At 47.9% G+C, this 20,375-nt stretch overlaps 1 protein-coding gene and 1 long non-coding RNA gene across 5 annotated transcripts in view; one reads left to right on the top strand and one right to left on the bottom strand.

The window, feature by feature from the left end:
* SPRED2 (sprouty related EVH1 domain containing 2) overlaps positions 1–10,340 on the bottom strand; it is a 129,405-nt gene extending 119,065 nt beyond the window's left edge. Inside the window, exons 1-2 of one of the 2 annotated variants that reach the window (XM_032291937.1) lie at positions 10,243–10,340; positions 6,772–7,419 (exon numbers count right to left, since the gene is read on the bottom strand). In XM_032291937.1, the coding sequence (XP_032147828.1) occupies positions 6,772–6,797 (26 nt within the window). In that variant the 5' untranslated portion in view covers positions 6,798–7,419; positions 10,243–10,340. Of the gene's footprint in view, positions 1–6,771; positions 7,656–10,242 lie in introns of those variants that run through there. The other variant, XM_032291935.1, reaches the window with a different exon arrangement.
* The window catches only part of LOC116560525, a 53,440-nt gene continuing 42,878 nt past the window's right edge, over positions 9,814–20,375 (top strand). For 2 of the 3 annotated variants that reach the window (XR_004273003.1, XR_004273002.1), the window contains exons 1-2: positions 10,318–10,408; positions 10,704–10,829. This is a non-coding gene — a long non-coding RNA (uncharacterized LOC116560525). Of the gene's footprint in view, positions 9,979–10,317; positions 10,409–10,703; positions 10,830–20,375 lie in introns of those variants that run through there. The other variant, XR_004273001.1, reaches the window with a different exon arrangement.

Genomic DNA, 20,375 nt, shown 5'->3' with positions numbered 1-20,375 from the left:
GGCTTGACTTTTCTTGCATGACATGGGACATATGTCAAGATGTGGCAACAATCCTTCATGCCTATCCAGGGTAAGCATATAGAAAACATATTTTGCTCCACAGGGCACTGGAGCATCAATACGAAATATTTCTTCTACTTCCAAGTCAGTAAAAGCCCTAGAAAATGCCTTAAAAGCCTGGGCGCGGTGGCTCAAGCCTGTAATCCCAGCACTTTGGGAGGCCGAGGCGGGTGGATCACGAGGTCAGGAGATCGAGACCATCCTGGTCAACACGGTGAAACGCCGTCTCTACTAAAAATACAAAAAATTAGCTGGGCATGGTGGTGCGTGCCTGTAATCCCAGCTACTCAGGAGGCTGAGGCAGGAGAATTGCCTGAACCCGGGGGGTGGAGGTTGCGGTGAGCCGAGATCGCGCCATTGCACTCCAGCCTGGGTAACATGAGTGAAACTCCGTCTCAAAAAAAAAAAAAAAATGCCTTAAAAGAACCATCAATGTTCTAGCCTTAAATAGTAATTTTAAAATATTTCTAAGAATAAGTTATCAAGTTTATCGATATGAGGAGGTCTTTCTTTGTTTTTAATTGGCCTAATTTACCTTAGAGAAAACAAGCCTAAGCAAATATATACCAAAACTTCCTGCTCTGCCTCTGTTATCATCCTGTTCAATTTCTGAAGATTTTGCTGTTAGACGATGTGTTTGTGTTCAGCTGGCAATACAGGAACTATGCCAATATCAGAGTTCATCGGCACAGTTGTCTCCACCCTCAAGTGTTAAGACTCTACCAGAACCCTGCAGCTATTGCAAATTGCTAATATTGTGATTTCTGCAAAGATTCTCCTGCAGAGGCATAGAAACAGGCCCTGTCTTATTGTCCTCAAGATTTTCTACTTGTCAGTTCTCACAACAATGAATGGAATAAAAATGGGTTTTGGGTTGCCAATGACAGATCACTACCACCAGATAGTTCTGTACCAAATTTCCACAAAATACCAGAGGCTTCATGTGAACATGGTTGAGTTTCTCAGAAGGAGGCTTATATATACCCTAAGTTAACCAAATACAACAACTGTAATTATTGCATTAGTCAGTACAGATGAAACAGCATTTTAAATTAATTAAATCCATTATTTTCTTCAATAGACATTAAGCAACCACAACGTGCCCAATGGTGTGGGGCCAACAACTAGAAAACTAGGCATTTGAGAAGTAACCTTGAATCCAAAAAGCTCCTATTCGGATGCAGAATCTAGCTGGGTATAAGCCCAACTTGAAATAGTGATAATTGCCATAGAGTGTACAGAAAAAAATACTACACACATGGCTGGGCATGGTGGCTCATGCCTGTAATCCAAGCACTTTGGAGGCCAAGGCGGGTGGATCACCTGAGGTCGGGAGCTCATGACCAGCCTGACCAACATGGTGAAACCCTGTCTTAAAAAAAAAAAAATACTATATACAGACATCGATTTTGACTTAGATGTTGACTTTGACTTGGAGGAGGGGGTTATGGTGGGAAAGTCAAAAGGGACCACCCAAACACAATGGCGCAGAGATGGCTGAGGGCATGAGCAGAATTTCACCTACTGGAGAAGTGAAGGAAGAAAGAAGAGAATTTCAGAATAAAAGCAAGAGTAAGAAAACTGCTGAGGCAAAATAGTTTTGGGTATGGCTACTGATTCACTTTTTATATATTTTACTGGTTAAAAGGACAGAAAAGCAGAAGGGACCAGCTTTAATCAGAAAGGAGGTTGCATTTGCTCATATTCCCACGGAAACAAATCCAGACCACCACCAGCTGATGGAGTTTAGTCCATTCCAGGTCTGCCACCTCAGTAGCTGTTCAGCCTTGCAGTAGGCACTTAACTTTACACTATGACAGGTCGTAGCTTACAAGCTCCTTAAGGTCTTTCCAGTTTTTTTTTTGTTTTGTCTTGCTTTAAAGATTTTTTTTTTTCTTCTTGAGACAGGGTGTCACTTTGTCACCCAGGCTGGAATGCAGTAGCACAATCACAGCTCCCTGCAGCCTCGACCTCCCAGCCTGAAGCTATCCTCTCCCCTCAGCCTCCTAAGTAGCTGGGACTACAGATGTAAGCTACCACACCTGGTTAATTTTTATTTATTTATTTATTTATTTGGTAGAGACAGGGTCTTACTATGTCGCCCAGGCTGGTCTTGAACTCCTGGCCTCAAGCCATCCTCTGGGCCTGGGTCTCCAGAAGTGTGGGGATTGGAATAAATCAAGATTCCAATTCTGCATAGCCAACTCCATATTTTTAACATTTAAGGATTCTATTCATGTACAGTAGAAACATAACCCCTTTTTAAGGCTAACACAAAGACAATGGATCAATACTCACTGTATCAGTTTAATTTCCACAACTGCTATCTCAGTTAATGTAGATCTAAGATTCCGGTAATAACCAACTCTGAATTTGCACTACTCCCATTATCTTTAAGGTGTATCACAGAATTCTCAAGCCCAGATTTATTTAAATTCATTTTAATTCAGTATGCCCCTCATACTTCACAGCATTTTCTGGGAAGATAAGTGAAGTGAGAAAAATTATGGCAATGACAGATTGTTACCAATTCAGAAGAATAATGAACAAGCATGATTGGCAGAAAGGCTGCGAGCTCTGAGTCAGAACAACCGACGCTAGACACCCCCACCGGTTCACAGTGGTTAGTTAAGAGCACAGAGCCCTCCCTGAACCAGGTTACTGGAGTGCTCAATTCCCAGCTCCTTCAGTTATTCATAACATGACCTTGAGCAAAGGACTTCACCTCTCTGTGCCTCAGTTTTCCCATTTAAAAGGGATAATAATACCATCTACCTCACAGGATTTTTAAGAAGACTAAATGAATAAAGTGCTTTATAAAATGTATGCTGTCTTGGGCAACTGATTTGACCTCAGCTTTCTTATCAGTTAAATGCAGTGATACCTTCTTCACAGGGTTATCAGAAAATTAAGCTGAACCTGAAAGAAATCTCAGTGCCCTGCAAAGAGCCACACAAGGCACCTGTTTTATGCCTAGTCCTGTACTGTAAGCTTTACATAGGCTACCGCATTTAATTCTCACAGCAGCTCCACAAAATAGGTAGTTATCTATTCCCATTTTGTCCACTCCATATAAAACCAACACGACATATGTAAGTAAACTGCCTTAGATCATAAAGTGAGCCAATGGCTAAGCCTTAAGCCTTAAATATATGTTACAAATGCATTTCACTCAGGGTCTTCGATTGGTCTCTGGCTGAATAACCAGTTATAAAAGACATTCTTGCAGACAATTCAGGCAGAGTGTTAAAGACATTGGGGAATTATTAATTTTGTAAAATGTGATAATAGTATTGTGGTTTCACAGAACAGTGTTTTTATCTCTTGAGAAGTAAGCTCAAGTATTTAGGTACAAGAGTCCCAATGTCTGCAACATCTTTGAAATGGTTCAGCAAAAATACTTAACGCCTGCTTTATTAATGGGAAACCTTTCAACGTTAGGAAAAATATGACTGAAGGGAAGCTGAAAATCCATTCCCATCAAGAAGTGGGTTACAGAGAAGAGTTCATGAAGGGAACAAAAGAGAAAGCTGAATGGCAGCTCGATGTCTCCACTTCCTTCAGGAAGGTTTATTTTGTCTGCAAATTTCCAAGCCATTCATAGCCATGATCAAATGCTTTAAAGATAGTGACAAAATACGTATGGATTTAAAAAAATTTTCCACTCTTACGCACAGAGGACCACTTACAATAGTTTGTTGATGCTCTTTACTTCTTAAATTATATTTTTAAAAGCCTGTAGAACTGTAAATCTTAACATGCATTTTTATGTGGGGGAGGGAATGAAAGAGTGAGGTCAGTGTATTTTCTATACAGAAGCTATCTTTTTGGACCATCATCAACAAGAGCACACAAACTTTCCTGAATTACCATATATTAGAGGAATTTTTAATTAACATGGAAAACAATAGAAAACAGAACTTTTTTAAAATTAGGCACAATTTTACCATTTGCAAGATTCTGATTTACTGCATTCTGATGCTAAATGAAACACATATTTAATTATCTGGACCATTCAACAAAACCTTTACTATAAGTAGACTATCAAGTCTATCTTACCTAAAGTACAAATACATCTTCCCTAGGTCTCCAGTTTGATGCTACCAATTCTCTTAAGTAACAACCCCGCCTAGTTCCAAAAGGCATCTGAGAGACTGCAAACATAAATCCGTTAAAAGAAAAAAATAGATCAAAATTCACCCAAAGTAGGAATCTAGCAAAAATGGCTACCTTAATCAAACAATAATTTTAGCTCTGGACTTAAAGACAGTGGCAGCAAATAACAACAAAACAACAAAAAGCAATCACAGCAAGCTCTGTAATTCAGAGAGAGAAACCTTACTGTCACAAACATTTAAAAGAAATTTTTCAGATGGGCAATTACACAGGTACATTGAACAAATAATCGATGGTGCCTACCATCGCAGTTGACAGCCCATGAAGTGGCTTTCTTCTCAGGCATTTTAAGTCTTGTGCCAAGGTCATCACATTAAAAGTAACCCCCATAAGCCCATTTCTGCAGTGGCTAAGGTGCCAAGGCTTTCTCAGTCTCTAAGTGAAACTAGAACCTGTCCTCAAATATCCATCCTCTCAACTGGACTTCTGACAGCAGTGGAGGCTGCGGCTTCAGGCTGGACTTGCTCTGAGAGCCTAAAATGGAGCTATCCTTTCCTCGATGGTGATCCCACCCGAAATCCTTCTCCTTTGGATAGCAGATGGAGAAAGATGCAAGGCTGACAAGCTGCTACAAAAAAGACCAGGTCAGGCCTGTATTCCCAAGAGGTGGGGCCAAGGTAGCAAGAATCTGCAAGGCCAGAGCCCAGCAACCAACCTCATGGCTGCTACTCTGTGTGCAGGTACAATCGAGGGCCCACAAAAATGTTGATTTATTGGCCACGTTCAAAAGGCAGCAAGGTCCAGCAGCGTATTCCTTCTCTATTTCAGCCCTAAAAGCGCAACTTTTTTTTTCATTTTACCATTTCAAGATGCCATATATGAAGACAAAGCAAAACATCTTAAATAGAAACACCAGCAGATGCAGTGGGATGTCAGTGACATGCACACCAGCAGGAATTCTCTCCTGTGACGGGTGTCTGGAAGATCAGGGGTTACTGCAAAGTTCCCTGGGGACTCACAGGAAGGAAATTGAAATTCCCTTTCCCAAACACCAGCCCCACTCCCGCCCAGCCTGGCAACAGTAGACACCAAAGGATAAAGGGGGTATTTCATAAAGTGAGTAGAGTAGAGCATAGCACTGTCACCTGCTGCAAGAGACAAGCCTCCCTGTCGCCCAACCCTGAGTCACTTCCCCTCCCTTCACTCTTGAGTCTCAATGCTTGCGCATGGGGTGGCGGGGGGGCGGGTGGAGGGGGCAAAAGAGCTGGGGCCTCAGGAGCACGCCTCCCGCAGCCTGCTCTCCCCTGCAAAGACACGAGCGGGGCCTCCCTCCAGGGCGCGTCCCCGCTGCCGCCAACTGGCTCTTAGCGCCCAAGCCCGCGCCGCCGCTACCTTGGCTAATGGCAGCACTGAATGAAAGGAGCCGATGCAGGCTGCGGATTTATGAATGTGCAGGGGAGGAGGGGAGGGATATCATGTGACAATAAAGGAGAGCGTCTTATTCACAAAAAAAAAAAAAAAAAAAAAAAAGTGGCTGGTGGCGGGCACAGCCACTGAGCTGCAGCGGCGGCTGCCGCGCGGTGACCGCTCGGACTCCAGGCAGAAGACCTAAGGCACCGGACCCCACAGCCCCGCCCCCGTCGCACCCGAGACTGTAAACGCCTCGGACCCCGGAGGGAAAACCCCAAACCGGACCCGTGGACCGCGAGGCAGGAGGCAGCTGCACCTCCGCCCGGGTCTGGCCACAGGCACAGGTCCCATGCGGGGCGGCCCGAGAGCCCTCCGGCTGAGCGCCCGGAGCATTGTTTCCCTCGGGCCCGCGGGCCGGGCACAAGCCCGTGCACGCGCACCCGCGAGGTCACACACACACTTGCCCCCAGCGCGCTGCCCCGCACGCCCCCGCCGCACACGCTACGGTCCGCCCCGAGCAGCCGGACCCCGCGGGGCGCGGGTGCGGGCCACAAGCGCGTGCACAGGCACTCACGCGCCGCGGGGCCCCTCGGGCGGCTCTAGCACGCCGGCCCGCGCGGGGACCCTAGCGCACCAGACCCCCGCGCAGCCCGCGCCTGTCCTCCTCTCGCTCCGTCGTGTTTTTTATGAATGAAAATGTGGTATGCAAATGAGAGCGATTCAAGAAAACGAAATGGCGGAGCCTAGGCCCCAGTGGGCTCCAGAGCGGACTGCGGTGCTCGCGGCGCGGCGGGAGTCACAAAGTCACCGTGCAAAACCCACCGGCCCCAGGAAGCCGGAGTGGGGGTGTCAGGTCTTCCGCTCCAGCCGCCAAGGATTTCGGGGGCGTGGGGGCTGTGAGTCCTCAGAGAGGGAGCAGGGACCGCCCCGAGGTCACCCGCGCGCCCTTGGCCCCCGCAGCGGCCACCAGCCCGCCGACCCTAGGCGTGCGCCCGCCAGCCCGCGGCAGTTTTGGCCCCCTCCTCACTTCAACAAGCATGGAAGCCTCGCGTCCCAACCCTGACAGGTCAGGGAGTCGCTGCACCCCACGCCAAGTTCACCCAATAAGCGTCCCCGCCCGCATCCTCAGCCCCGGCCCCCACGCCCCCGTGGGGCACCCTCGTCCCACCCCGCGACCAAACTTACTCGTCCGGGTGTGTTTCTTCGGTCATTTTCTTGTTCACCTAGACGCCTGTCCCGCGGCGGGCAGCTTTGCTCCCTTCATCTTCCTGTCTGCTCGCCCCCCTTCTTCACATCTCCGGAGATCGCCTGATTTGGGGAGGGGGGGCGGCTGGAGATGAAGGGGGCGCCGCAGGCAGGAGGGGAAGCAAGGCGCGGGGTGAGGTTTGGGGGAAGGGGTGCAAAGGCAGGCTGCGCGGGGAGTGAACGCCGCAGCGCCGAGAGGCGAGGCGGGCGGGGACTCCGGGGGTTCGGGAGCAGGCGGAGGGGGCGAGATTTGGGAAGGGGACGGTGGTGGGGGGAGAGCAGGAGAAAAACAAGCGCGCCTCGGAGCGGCGGGGACTGCTGAGAGGAGGAGGAGAGCGCCGGCCGCGGGTCGGGTCTCGGTCCGGGGTCGCCCCCGGGAGGCCTGGCCAATCACGGTTCCGGGGAGCGGTCGGCGGCCGGGGGAGGTGCGCCTGGGAGGCGGTGCAGGGCTCCCCGTCCGAGCCCCATCTCTCGACTCCACCGATTTACTCCATATTGGATTCTCACCGCCGCCAACAGGAGGAGGAAGTAGGGCGGAAGCGATGACGTCTTCCCAGCGGCCAGAGGTGGTGGAGTGCAAAAAGCTTCCTACTTGCGACCGAAAAAAAAAAAAGGGAGAGAAGAAAAAAAAAACTTTGTCCCGCCTACTGAGCACGCCCGGCTTCCTCTCCCCCTCCCTACCGGCTTCCACTCCCGGGGGAGCCGCCAAGCCGAGTTGTTTGCTTGCGCCGTGACCGTCTGGCTCCGAATCCTCCTTGGTTAGGGCTCCGGGTTTTAGGAAGCCCGAGAGGAGGGAGGAGGCGGGAGCCGAGGACTGATACACATCTGGCTCCCGTTTTTGTCCCCTCCCTCCTTCCAAACCCCAGGATTAAAAATCGGGGGGTTGGGCGGGAGCGGAGATGGGAGGGGAGGGAGTGAAACAGCTGAAGGGGTGCTCAGGCTCTAAGGAACAACTACCCCCCACCGCAGGGTGGGAAAGTAGGAGCGGCGCAGGTGCCAGGGGCTGGCTTCTCCAACCCAACCCAACCAGAAAGGGAGGGGGTTCGACTTTGCCAAGATTCTGAATGGCAGAGGCTTTTCTGTTTCACGTGCAGCTTGCCCAAAAACGTTTGCATTTCCGCAGCAATTACGGAATTTCTCGGGTTAAGAGGCAGCCGCGGCCGGGCGCGGTGGCTCACGCCTGTTATCCCAGCACTTTGAAAGGCCGAGGCAGGCAGATCACCTGAGGTCAGGAGTTTGAGACCAGCCTGGCTAACATGGCAAAACCCTGTCTCTATTAAAAATACAAGAATTAGTTGGGTGTGGTGGTGGAAGCCTGTAATTCCAGCTACTCGGTAGGCTGAGGCAGGAGAATTGCTTGATCCCGTGAGGGGGAGACTGCAGTGAGCCAAGATCGCGCCATTGCACTCCAGCCTGGGCAAAGAGAGTGACATTCCAATTCCGTCACAAAATAAATAAATAAATGCCTCAATTTAGTATTCCTAAAATTTACATGCATATAGGAGCCACAAGTGCTCCAAAGCATTTCACCTTGAGTCAGGGAGAAACTGGTGATTTACTCAAGGCTTTGTGCTTATCGCAGCCATGATCTCTGTGGACATGGAGTGGGGTTCACGTTGGTGATGTGTTGTGGTGGGGAGGGCATGAAACGGGATGGAACACACAGGTTCTGGTTTTCTCCTAGCAACCCTGAGACCCCGAAAGAGTTTTCTTATAAAACAGGAATATCAAGACCAAAGCACTAACCAAAGGCAAGATCTCATTGTCCTCTAAATCCCTAGAAGGCTAAGGAGTCCACCCAGTTCTCACCTTTGGCCATGGTTGCTCTTCTCCCTGGGAGTGCTGTGAGAGATCCCATCCTGTTATTCCTGAGCTTCCCAAAACACAAGCACTTACCCATGTCAAAATTATCCACCCTATGGGCCTCTCTTGGACTCCACCCTCCACCTAGTTTCAAGGTATGCAAATAGCAAGGTGGCAGGTGAGGTGATTATTAATTTTTGCAGGTAGGCCAGCTCTATGAGCAGGCTAAATTGGTGTCATCACCACTCACTCAGCCAGCTCTCTGCCAATAGCAGTGAACGACTGACCCAGCCTATGGACCAGGTTGCCAAGGGAACAATAGTAAACATTCTAAGGTCCAGAAGTCCCCAAGTCCCCACTGGGATCACCTGGTGCCAGACTCCAGCTGGGCTATCTCAGGCAGGTCCTCTAAGTCTTGAGTTCAGTGTCTGTTGTATCGGAATAATACCCACAACATAGGGTTGCTGAGAATCTTAAATGGGCTATACAGTGAAGGCACTGTATTAAGCACACCACATGCAGATTCCAGGTAGCCCTTTCCATTCTTGGCCAGCTAGTTTACTAAATGCTCGCCTCCACTCTGTTCTTCATGTTCCTTTCAATAAAGCCTGCTAGTTCTCTTCTGCCTTGTTCATCATCCAAAAGGGGCCTTTTGATAGAAACATTACTAGCAGGTCACCTCTTGGTCCTCCGTATCAATTACTGTGGTTGAGGCAAGTCTGACTCCTGCAGCTCCACAGAATAAATGAGGATATTGGGCGAATAACTCAGATATGTCTGTTGATCTGAACATCAGGGTTTTATCAAAGTCCATTGCATTGTTGCTGCAATAGGGGATATCGCGGATTTAGGGCTTTAATTGAATGTCACTGCTGAAAGAACTAAGGACCCACATCGCGGTCTCTCCCCGCAACCCGCAGAACGGGGAGGAGGGGGTGGGAAGTTCTGAACGCGATCAGATCAATAGTGTTCAGTTAGAGTAGGATCGTAAAGATTCAAGAGTAATATGGATCTGCTCACAACTTCACGCAAAGCCAGCGGGGGGCCCCCAGCAGGTCCCCCACCTACAGGCCTCTCAGTTCCGAGTCCAGGGCGGGGGAGAACCCCCACCCGGGCCCTTCCCGCGGGCCGCCCGGAAAGCCCGGAGCGCGGAGCCGGAGCGACCCTCCGCGGCCGGGGACGGGCATGCTCAGTAGCTCTGCAGGTCCTGTTTCACTGGGAAGCCAGCCGCGGCCCCCACCCCTCCCGCCAGGCTCGGGCGCCAGGAGAAGCGGACATTTTAGTCTCCTCTGCAATCCGCTCTCTCGTTCGTGTCCTTCGCCCCCTCTCGTCCGTCCGGGTCCGGTAGGGCCGGGAGTGTAGACTTCCCCAGGGGCGGGGTGGGATCTGAGCAGTCACTCGCCCTCCCGCTTCCCAGGGGCGGGGAGGGGGTGATTTAGGGAGGACTCCACGGGGCCGGAAGGTTCGCGCCTCCCCGCCACCGCCCGGCCCGCAGAAGCCCCCCGCTGCCGCGGCGCCCCCGCTCCCCGCCCCGCTAGGCGCGCGCAGCTGCGCTCAGGCCTGTCCTCGCCTCACCCCCACTCAGCCCCTTCGGTATTTCTCAATGACCGGCGCTCCGAGGACACTTCCGACGCGGGAGGGAGGGGTGTCATTAGCGCTCAGTTTATCAGTTCCTTCCGGTCTCCCCGAGCCCAGCCCTGCAAGCGGCCCGGCCGCGCCTCGGGCGATCTGGAGCCTTTATTATGATGTTTAAGTAAGCAGTCGTGTGTGCCAAGTGAGTTTGTAGCCCAGCTGTCTCCCCCAAGCCCCGCTGGCAGGAATGGAAACCCAAGCTCTCTCGTAATGCAGGGGATGATGCAAACTTAGAAACTGACCCGGCGCCCGGGAATGAGGCCCCCCCGCCCCGGGCGTGCGGCGGCCCAGTCAGGGCATGAATGGCTGGAGCCCGATTGCATAATCTGCGCGGTATAAATAGCCGGCGGGCGGGCAGCTGACGCGCTCGGTTGTGCCGTTATCGTGCAATGCTTCATGCCCAGTGCCGTTCACTCCCAGGTCGTTTTCTCTTTCAGCTGCAATGCCGGGATTTTAAATAGCAGAAATGAAAGGCCCCTGCCCCCGCCTCCCTCCTCCCCTGAGTTCATGTATTATGAATGAAACGCCAGCCTCGCTGCTTCCCTGAGGTTGCTCCACTTCAGGTAGGAAAGAGGCTCAATGTCAAGGCAGCGGGCTACCAAAAGTTGGGTGTGTGCGCGCGTTGGGGAGGGTCGGAGAGCAGGAAATCATTGACAGGCTGGGAAACATTCTTTTCGAGAAAATGTAACCACTCGAGGTGTGCCTCTGGAGTTTCAGTTTACAACTGTACAAGCCTCAGTCAATTTAAGAATGGATTATGCAAAGGGGCTTTCGACTGTGGCTTGCGCGCCCCACACCCTAGGCCGCTGTCTCTGTGGAAAGTGCTGTTTCATTCAGAGGAGCTGGTTCCTGCCCTCCGAGGGAGGCAGCACGCATCCTCCCTCCCCTCTCATCCCCTACTTTAAGATGAGCCCTGAGGACCCTTGAGGGTCTCGAGAAAAGCGAATGCTGGTCACTGTAGTCATTCTCTAGTTCCAGAACCCCTTGGAAGCTTCAGCGAGGTCCAAAGCTGAGTTTTAAAACGTATTTTTTTCCAACTGTTTTTCATAAATAGGTAGTCATTTTAAAAATTAAAGGATTCAGCAAGTTTTCTTCCTCTCATAAATGCCAAATATCAGCTTAATCTCTTAACATAAAAATGGCCAGTTCTTCACTAATGGATTTCTGACATGTGAAGGGCAATGGTCAAGGTCATGGTAATTTTTGCATTGGATACCCATTGCTCCAGTCTGCGTTGAAAGCACCAGGGCTCTATGAGGCAACAGGGATACAGAGGTGAAGAAACCCAGGCTCCTGCCCTCCAGGGATTCAGTCAGCTGGGGCCACGACATGTAAAGAACACAGGACTCCACGAGGCAACTGTTTTGAAAAATGAAGTAGGCAGAAGAGAAAGCAGGGGTCAGGGAAAGGATCCAAGAAGGATGGTGGGAGTGCCCTTAGATAACTGGAAGGGGAGGGATCTCCAGGATAAAGAGCCGGGTTACCACCAAGGCCCTAGGTGTGAAACAAACGTTGGGGGAGGGGGAAGGAGGTGCGGGAAAGGGTGGAGAAGGGTAGAAGCCAGGCCAGGGAGGTCACACAGGCCTTGCTGAAGAAGGTTACCCTTTATTTTGAAGTCATGGAACCTTTGTGGCCGGTTCACAGTTGATCTTTGTCTAGTCACAGATCTCAGCATTGGCTCCCAAAGTTATGCAAATGTGGGGCAAGTGGGCATCCATTGTTCTGGGATTAGGGCAGCAAACAGAATTCACAAACTGACAGCTCCTAGGCCAGATAAGGCCCCAGACAAGTTTTGTTGTGCCTGTTTTTTTTTTTTTTTTTTTTTTTTTTTTTTATCAAGCTAACAGCTTAAAACCGGAATATTTTACATAAAACTCAATATTTTTGGCTCCTCCTGAAAAAAATTAAAGACTTAGCAACTGTGAGTGCCAGATTTCTGCTGGGTAACCGTGGATGGTTGCTGAGTAAAGGCTGCCCTGTTTGTCAGGTTTTTGGCTCCCGGAGGCATTTGAGCTTTTGACCCCTGGCATAAAAGGATGTTTTGTGACTGGGTGAAGGCCCCCATCTGAGACCCCAGGCAGGTAGAGCTTGTCACTAGGTAAAAGCAATTTGCATGAGGAGCCCTGGGCCTCTTGGGAGGCCAATCGCCAATCTCCTTCCCCAAAACACTGTAATCTAGCTAGGCAGGCCAGGCAGGGTGGATTAGAATGGGCCTACCCACAGCCCACTGGCAGGGAGCAGTGAGGTTCCTGAAATAACAATGCTGATCCCAGCTTGGGCTCTGTTTCTAGGGAACCCAAACTAAGAGAAGTAGGCTGTCTCCCACCAGGGTAGCTGAGGGGGTTCAAGTGATCAACTGGGCAAATCACCAAATTTGTGGAACAGGTTTTACAAGTTACATAACCAAATAGTTTAAGCAGGGAATGCTAGACTCAGGTTTTACACTTTAATAGGCTATTCTAGGCAAGAAGGATGGTTTGTAAGGTACAGAGCAAAGACTGGTTTGGGAGAAACTTTCCTCTTCTGAGTACATGACAAAGCACAGTGACAAGGGCCATGGAAAGAAGTAACCAATTCCAAAGACACAAATGGGGTAGAAATGACTTGGTTTTATGATCTATTAGATATGGGGGCTCATGAAGAGGTCTAGGATAAATTCCAAGTTTCTTTCCCTTTTCCTTGGGAAATTGGGTGTTTTCTGGTCCCTTAACATGATCAGGGTAATAGGTAGGGAGTAGGAGGAAGGCCAGGATCACTCAAGATGGAGAGATACCATGGGCAGTGGCTACCACGCAAGTCTGGGACCCACACAATAGGTCAGGGACTGAGGGATACAGATAGGACAAGACCAAGTACAGCAGATCCTGGAGGTGGAGATGGGGAGACAGTTCCCTGAAGACATCATTTGAGGAACTGGATTCAGCCTTGCCTGCAGCCTGATGATGCTCTGGACTTTTAAGATGGTAAAAGCTAATATATCTTTTTTTTTTTTGCTTGAGCTAGGTTGGGTTGGGCTTTTGTCACTTGGAGCCCCCAAAATTCTAGCTACCAAAGTAGAAAACCATACTTTGGATAGTGAAAAAGATTGAGAGGAACTAAGGAATGGAGCATAAGGGGAATTTTAGAATGTGTGTTTGCAATTTAACACAGGGACGTCTGGGGTCTTTGCCAGGGAGTTTCATAGAGACTCTGATTTACTAGAACAAACTTCTCCCAGGAAGTTAGTCAACACTTTATGAGTTGTGCTGTCCTCTCTTTTTAGTCTCAGCATCCTATCATCACTACCTTAATTCACATCTTCACCTCCCTTCTCACTCCTAATAACATGCCTCATTTTTACTACCTTTATTTCCCATCCCTTCTGTAAAGACCAAAGCTGGGAAAGGAAGCTTAATAATATAAGAGAATCAGAGCTTTTAGAACTGGAAGAAAATGAAGCATCATATGTTGTGGCAACTCTGACTTCAGTATACCAAACATCTTACCCAAGCTTTTTGGAATGGATAAATATTAAGGAAGAAAACAAAATACAATATATTGTATCAGTTAGTTTTTGCAGTATAACAAACCACCACAAAATCTAGTGGCTTAAAATGATGAACATTTTACTGTTTCTCATGAGTCTCTGGTCTGGGCCGGCGGGTGGTCTAGGATGGCCTTGCTCATGTATGTCATGATTGGCAAGCTGTTTGCTCTGGTAGGGCCTGAACTGGGCCAGCTCATCTCTGCTCCACATCATCTGTTATCCTCCAGCAGGCCAGCCTGAACTGCATCACATGTGGTGGTGGCAGGGTTCCTAGATCAGCAAGAGAGAACAAACCCCAATGTGCACGCACTTGTTAAACCTCTGCTTGCGTCACATTTGTTATCCCATTAAAGAAGTCACACAGTTGGCCAGTCGCAGTGGCTCACACCTGTAATCCCAGCACTTGGCTGAGGTGGGCAGATCACCTGAGGTTAGGAGTTCAAGACCAACCTGGCCAACATGGTGAAATCCTGTCTCTACTAAAAATACAAAAAATTAGCTGGGCATGGTGGCAGGTGCTGTAATCTCAGCTACTCAGGAGGCTGAGGCAGAAGAATCGCTTGAACCCTGGAGGCAGAGGTTGCAGTGAGCTGAGATCACACCATTGCACTCCAGCCTGGGCAATATGAGCAAAACTCCATCTCAAAAAAAGAAAAAGAAATCACACAGTCAACCCAGAGTCAGAGTCAAGGAGTAGTGAAATAGACTCTTCTTGTTGATGAGAAGAATGGCAAAGTTGTATCACAAGGGATATACATACAAGATGAGAGGAATTTGTAGCCCTCTTAATAATCTACTTCAACCCCTAACTGAAATTTCACAACCTAGAAAAGGATATTTGTTTTTTGTTTTCATTTTTGTTTTTTGAGATGGAGTCTTGCTTTGTTGCCCAGGCTGGAGTACTGTGGTGCGAACTCAGCTCACTGCAACCTCTACCTCCTGGGTTCATGCAATCCTCCCACCTCATCCTCCATAGTAGCTGGGGCTACAGGCGTGCACCATCATGCCTAGTTAATTTTTTAAAATTTTTAGTACAGATGAGGTCTTGCTATGTTGCCCAGGCTGGTCTTGAACTCCTAAGCTCAAGTGACCTCCTGCCTTGGCCTCCCAAAGTGTTAGGATACATGTGTGAGCCACCATGCCTACCCAGGATATTTGTAATAATAATATACATTTGTCTCACATATGATTTATTGTATACTTATGTATACAAATATAAAATATAAACAAGATACCTATACAAGTACATATATGATGTATTTATATAAGTATATTTTTATATAGGTATACTATTTATATATAGGAGTACTACTGATGAAATCCACTTCTCCCTTTACAGTCCGTGACTTATGGCCAACTAAAACTGCTTAATGTTTAGTAGATTCGTGCACGCTGTAAAACTCTTCTGAATTAACTTAATGAATCAAGGAGGAGTCCTTACATGGACTCTTATGCTTGCCCTCCTCTGTCAGCTTGAAAATCCTTTCTGTTATGCCTTACATCTTAAAATAGGCATGTTCCTGAAGAGATCTGGGCAATTAAAATGTTTGTAAATCAAAGCACATTTTAAAAACACCAGGGAAGCTTAACTATTTAAGATTACTTTAGATTGGATAATTTGGAAAAGCAAACAATCACTCCTGAATTTGTTCACATAACTCATATTTTATATATAGTTTTGGGATTAATTAAAGCAAGGCTCACCTGTGTGCTTTTTTGATGATGACAGAGGTGGTACTCATGGTGATGATGGTGGTGATGATGATGGCGTTGAGAGATAGCAGTGGGGATGGTGATGGAAGGATGAGGATGATACTGGTGATAGTGGTAGAGGTGATGGTGGTGGAGATAGTGAGGATGATTCTGGAAATGATGCTGGTGGAAGGATCTGAGATAAACACTTTCAATTTGTTGCAGTGGTTTCCCTGTGGTCCATCTACCAGATTTCAGGCTATACAGATAGCTGGGGCAAATGCATTAGGAAAAGGAATAGAAGGCTGGGCATGGTGGCTCACACCTGTAATCCCAGCATTTTGGGAGGCTGAGGAGGGCAGATCACTAGATCAGGAGATCGAGACCATCCAGGCCAACATGGTGAAACCCTGTCTCTACTAAAATATGGAAAAAAAAAAAAAAAATTAGCCAGGCATGGTGGCGCATGCCTGTAGTCCCAGCTACTCAGGAGGCCGAGGCAGGGGAATCACTTGAACCTGGGAAGCGGAGGTTGCAGTGAGCCGAGATCATGCCACTGCACTCCAGCCTGGCGAGAGCGCAAGACTCCATCTCAAAAAAACAAACAAGAAAAGCCAGGCACGGTGTCTCACACCTGTAATCCCAGCACTTTGGGAGGCTGAGGTGGGCAGATCAAGAGGTCAGGAGTTTGAGACCAGCCTGACCAACATGGTGAAACCCCATCTCTACTAAAAATATAAAAATTAGCCGGGTGCGGTGGTGTGCACCTATAATCCCAGCTACTCAGGAGGTTGAGGCAGAATTGCTTGAACCCAGTAGGTGGAGGTTGTGGTAAGCCAAGATTGTGCCACTGTACTCCAGCCTGGGCAGCAGAGCAAGACTCCATCTAGGAAAAAAAGAAAGGAATAAAAAAAGAAAGGAATAGAAAAACAGCAAGTCAGAGAAAGAAGAGAAGCAGGTAAAGTATATGATGATATATCTGCTCAGCCAGACAATTCCCCTCAATGCCAGGAGAGGCCACCAAATACTCTCCCTTCAGGTCTCATTTGGATATCACTTCCTCCAGGAAGGCTTCTCTCATCTCCCCTCAGCTGGGCAATGTGCAAGGCACCTACACTTTCCTCTCTCCCAGTCCTCTCCACACCTTTTGGTAATTGCTCTTCTCCATATCCTTCCTGCTAGATTGTAAGCTTAATGAGGGCAGGGACCACATCTTATTCTCTCTTATTCAATCTTGAGCCCCTGTGGCACATAGTGCGTGCCCTGTGATGCCTACTGAGTAAGTGAGTGACAAGCCAGCACAACTTGCTGCCTTCTTTCCCTCTAAAAGTATATTTTGCTCCAGGCATTGGAGAAAGTATCCTGAATGGCTTCTCAAGTGTTCCTGCCCAAGGCCCTGGGCTTGCTGGTGTCAGATAGCAGGCTGGGAAGGTGCTCCAGCTGATTTTTTTCTTTTTTTTTTGAGATGGAGTTTCACTTTTGTTGCCCAGGTTGGAATGCTATGACCCGATCTCAGCTCACTGCAATCTCTGCCTCCCGGGTTCAAGCGATTCTTTTACCTCAGCTTCCTGAGTAGCTGGGATTACAGGCATGTGCCATCACGCCCATCTAATTTTTTTTTTTTTTAATAGAGGTGGGGTTTCTTCATGTTGGTCAGGCTTGTCTTGAACTCCCAACCTCAGGTGATCTACCCACCTTGGCCTCCCAAAATTGGGATTACAGGCGTGAGCCACCACACCCAGCCTTTTTAAAATTAATTAATTAATTTTTATTTATTTATTTATTTTTGAGACAGTCTTACTCCGTCGCCCAGGCCAGAATGCAGTGGCGCAATCTTGGCTCACAAATTGTAACCTCTGCCTCCCTGGGGTTCAAGCAATTCTGCCTCAGCCTCCTGAGTAGATGGGATTACAGGTGTGCCCCACCATGCCCAGCTAATTTTTGTATTTTTCATAGAGACAAGGTTTTTTTTTTTTTTTTTTTTTTTTTTTAAGACAGGGTTTCACCATGTTGGTCAGGCTGGTCTTGAACTCCCGACCTCAGGTGATCCACCCGCCTTGGCCTCCAAAGTGCTTGGATTACAGGCGAGATGAGGTTTTAACATGGTTGGTCAAGCTGGTCTAGAACTACTGAGGTTTTCTAGGTTTTCTACACCTGGCGAGACAAGGTTTTAACATGTTGGTCAAGCTGGTCTAGAACTACTGACCTCGTGCTCCACCAGCCTCAGCCTCCCAAAGTGCTGGGATTACAGGCGTGAGCCACAATGCCTGGCCTCCAGCTGATTTCATAGCATAAAACCATGGAGTACTAGAGTTCTAAAGGACATTAAGGAACCACCTGTTTTAAGATGAGGAAACGGGGGCCCCCATAAGCAAAGTGACTCAATTATGATCACACAGATAGAGTCACACCAAACCATAACTCGGGAACTCAGAGTCCAAATTTTATAATCAAGGTGGCTTAGTTGGAATCATGCTGGATATACCTTTGGCATCCACTGCTAATTATATTAGTGGGAGGCAGTGTTGCTTACCATTGTTGTAACTCATTCACACAGGAGAAAATGAAGACTTGCTCTTAGGATTCTGAAGACTGACTCAGGGATATTCATATGGCTTCCCTTTGTGGCTCACGTTAAATTCTATTGGACACTGCTGGTCTAGGGCAATAATGATGATAATGGTAATCCCCTTTTCTGGGCCAGTTCTTGATTTAGGTTTGGCTGTGTTTCTTCTTTTAACTGAGCATAGTTTTTTCCCTGTGCTTTTCCCTACGCTGAACTGTCACAGTGTGGCCAATAAAATGTAGGAAAATGTCTGCTAGGAACAGACATGTTGGGAAAGATTTGAATCCCTGAGAAAGGAGAGATGAGTGAGCAGAAATGCCACCGCCCACCCCTTCCTGCCTTTAGAAGTTCTTGTGTGAAGCAGTGATGCAAGGAGCTACCGGGAGGGGAAAGCCGTGGAAGTCAAAGGAAAGCTGACCTAGAATCCTGAAATTGTCAAGAGAACTGAGATAACCAGTCTTGGAAACCACCTATATCTGGACCTCATGTTTTGTGAAGTAGTAAGCTTTTATTATTTAAACAACCTTTAGTCTGTGTCTTGTTACTTTCAGCAAACTAAGTGATTCACACAGCATGCGTTCATTGTGCGCATTCCCTGCTCTGCAGGGTTGTGAGTAAATCTCAGTCTTCCAGCAGCAGGTACCTGGGCTTGGTTTGCCACCTTGCAGAAAAGGACTAAGCAGCAGTTTTTAGACGTATCTCTTTGAGATGTCATCTGCTGATATTTGTAGGCAAAGAAATTTTTGGTGCTTTTTTTGTGTAACAACTTAACATTGGGTAATCTACAAAAATGTAAAAACCTCTAGCCTATGTATGCTTACAAGCATGTGTTGTATGCTTGTAACATACTGTTGCTTTATACAACTCAATGGATTTGTTCCATTGTTATTTGTGATTATAAAATAAAATAATCCTTAATTTAAAAAAAAAAGAAAGTCAAGAGCAGTGACACACATACATAGTCCCAGCCACTCAAGAAGCTGAGGCAGGAAGATTGCTTGAGCCCAGGAGTTCGAGACTAGTTGGGCAACTTAGCAAGACCCTGTCTCAATTTAAAAAAAAGAAAAGTAGGCTGGGTGCAGTGGCACACGCCTATAATCCCAGCACTTTGGGCAGCCAAGGTGGGCAGATCACGAGGTCAGTAGATCAAGACCATTCTGACTAACACAGTGAAACCCTGTCTCTACTAAAATAGAAAAATTAGCCAGGTGTGGTAGCACGCACCTACAGCCCTGGCTACTTGGGAGGCTGAGGCGGGAGAATCACTTGAACTCAGGAGGCGAGGCTACAGTGAACCAAGAATGCACCACTGCACTCCAGCCTGGGAGACAGAATGAGACTCCATCTCAAAATAAAAAAAGAAAGAAAAGTAAAAAGAAATGTAAGCCTTGTTCATTGTATAAACATTTAAAGTGCAAAAAAGTATAGAGGAGAGAATGATATCTCTGTAATCTCACCACTCAGATAAAACCCCTGCTAATGTTTGGTTTTTCTTTTTTCCTTTTTTTTTTTTTTTAGATGGCTTTTTGCTCTGTCACCATGCTGGAGTGCACTGACGTGATCTCAGCTCACTGCAACCTCCGCCTCCCAGGTTCAAGTGATTCTCCTGCCTCAGCCTCCTGAGTAGCTAGGACTATAGGTGCGCCACCACACCCAGCTAATTTCTGTATTTTTAGTAGAGACAGGATTTCACCATGTTGGCCAGGATGGTCTTGATCTCTTGACCTCACGATCTTCCCAGCTTGGCCTCCCAAAGTACTGGGATTACAGGTGTGAGCCACCATGCTCTGCTGGGTTTTTCTTTTTTGAGACAGGGTCTCACTTTGTCACCTCAGCTGGAGTACAGTGGCATAATCTTGGCCCACTGCAGCCTCCGCCTCCCAGGGTCAAGCGATTCTCTTGCCTCAGCCTTTTTTTTTTTTTTTTTTTTTTTTTTTTTTTAAGACAGGGTTTCACCGTGTTGGTCAGGCTGGTCTTGAATTCCGGACCTCAGGTGATCCACCCGCCTCGGCCTCCAAAGTGCTTGGATTACAGGCATAAGCCACTACGCCCGGCCTTGCCTCAGCCTTTCAAGTAGCTGGAACTACAGTTGTGTGCCACCATGCCCACCTAATTTTTATATTTTTTGTAGAGATGGGATTTTGCCATATTGTCCATGCTGGTCTTGAACTCTTGGGCTCAAGTGTCCTACCCCCCTTGAACTCCCAAAGTGCTGAGATTACAAGTATGAGCCACTGTGCCATGCCGTGTTGTTTTTACATTAAAAGAAAAATATTTCAGGCCGGGCGAGGTGGCTTACTTTGGGTAATCCCAGCACTTTGGGAG

This window comes from Sapajus apella, unplaced genomic scaffold (genome assembly GCF_009761245.1).
Source record: "Sapajus apella isolate SASKATOON/1434 unplaced genomic scaffold, GSC_monkey_1.0 scaffold26, whole genome shotgun sequence".
Taxonomy (NCBI): Eukaryota; Metazoa; Chordata; class Mammalia; order Primates; family Cebidae; genus Sapajus; species Sapajus apella.
Note: the sequence above shows the minus strand (reverse complement) of the source record. Positions and strands in the feature narration are given on the sequence as shown.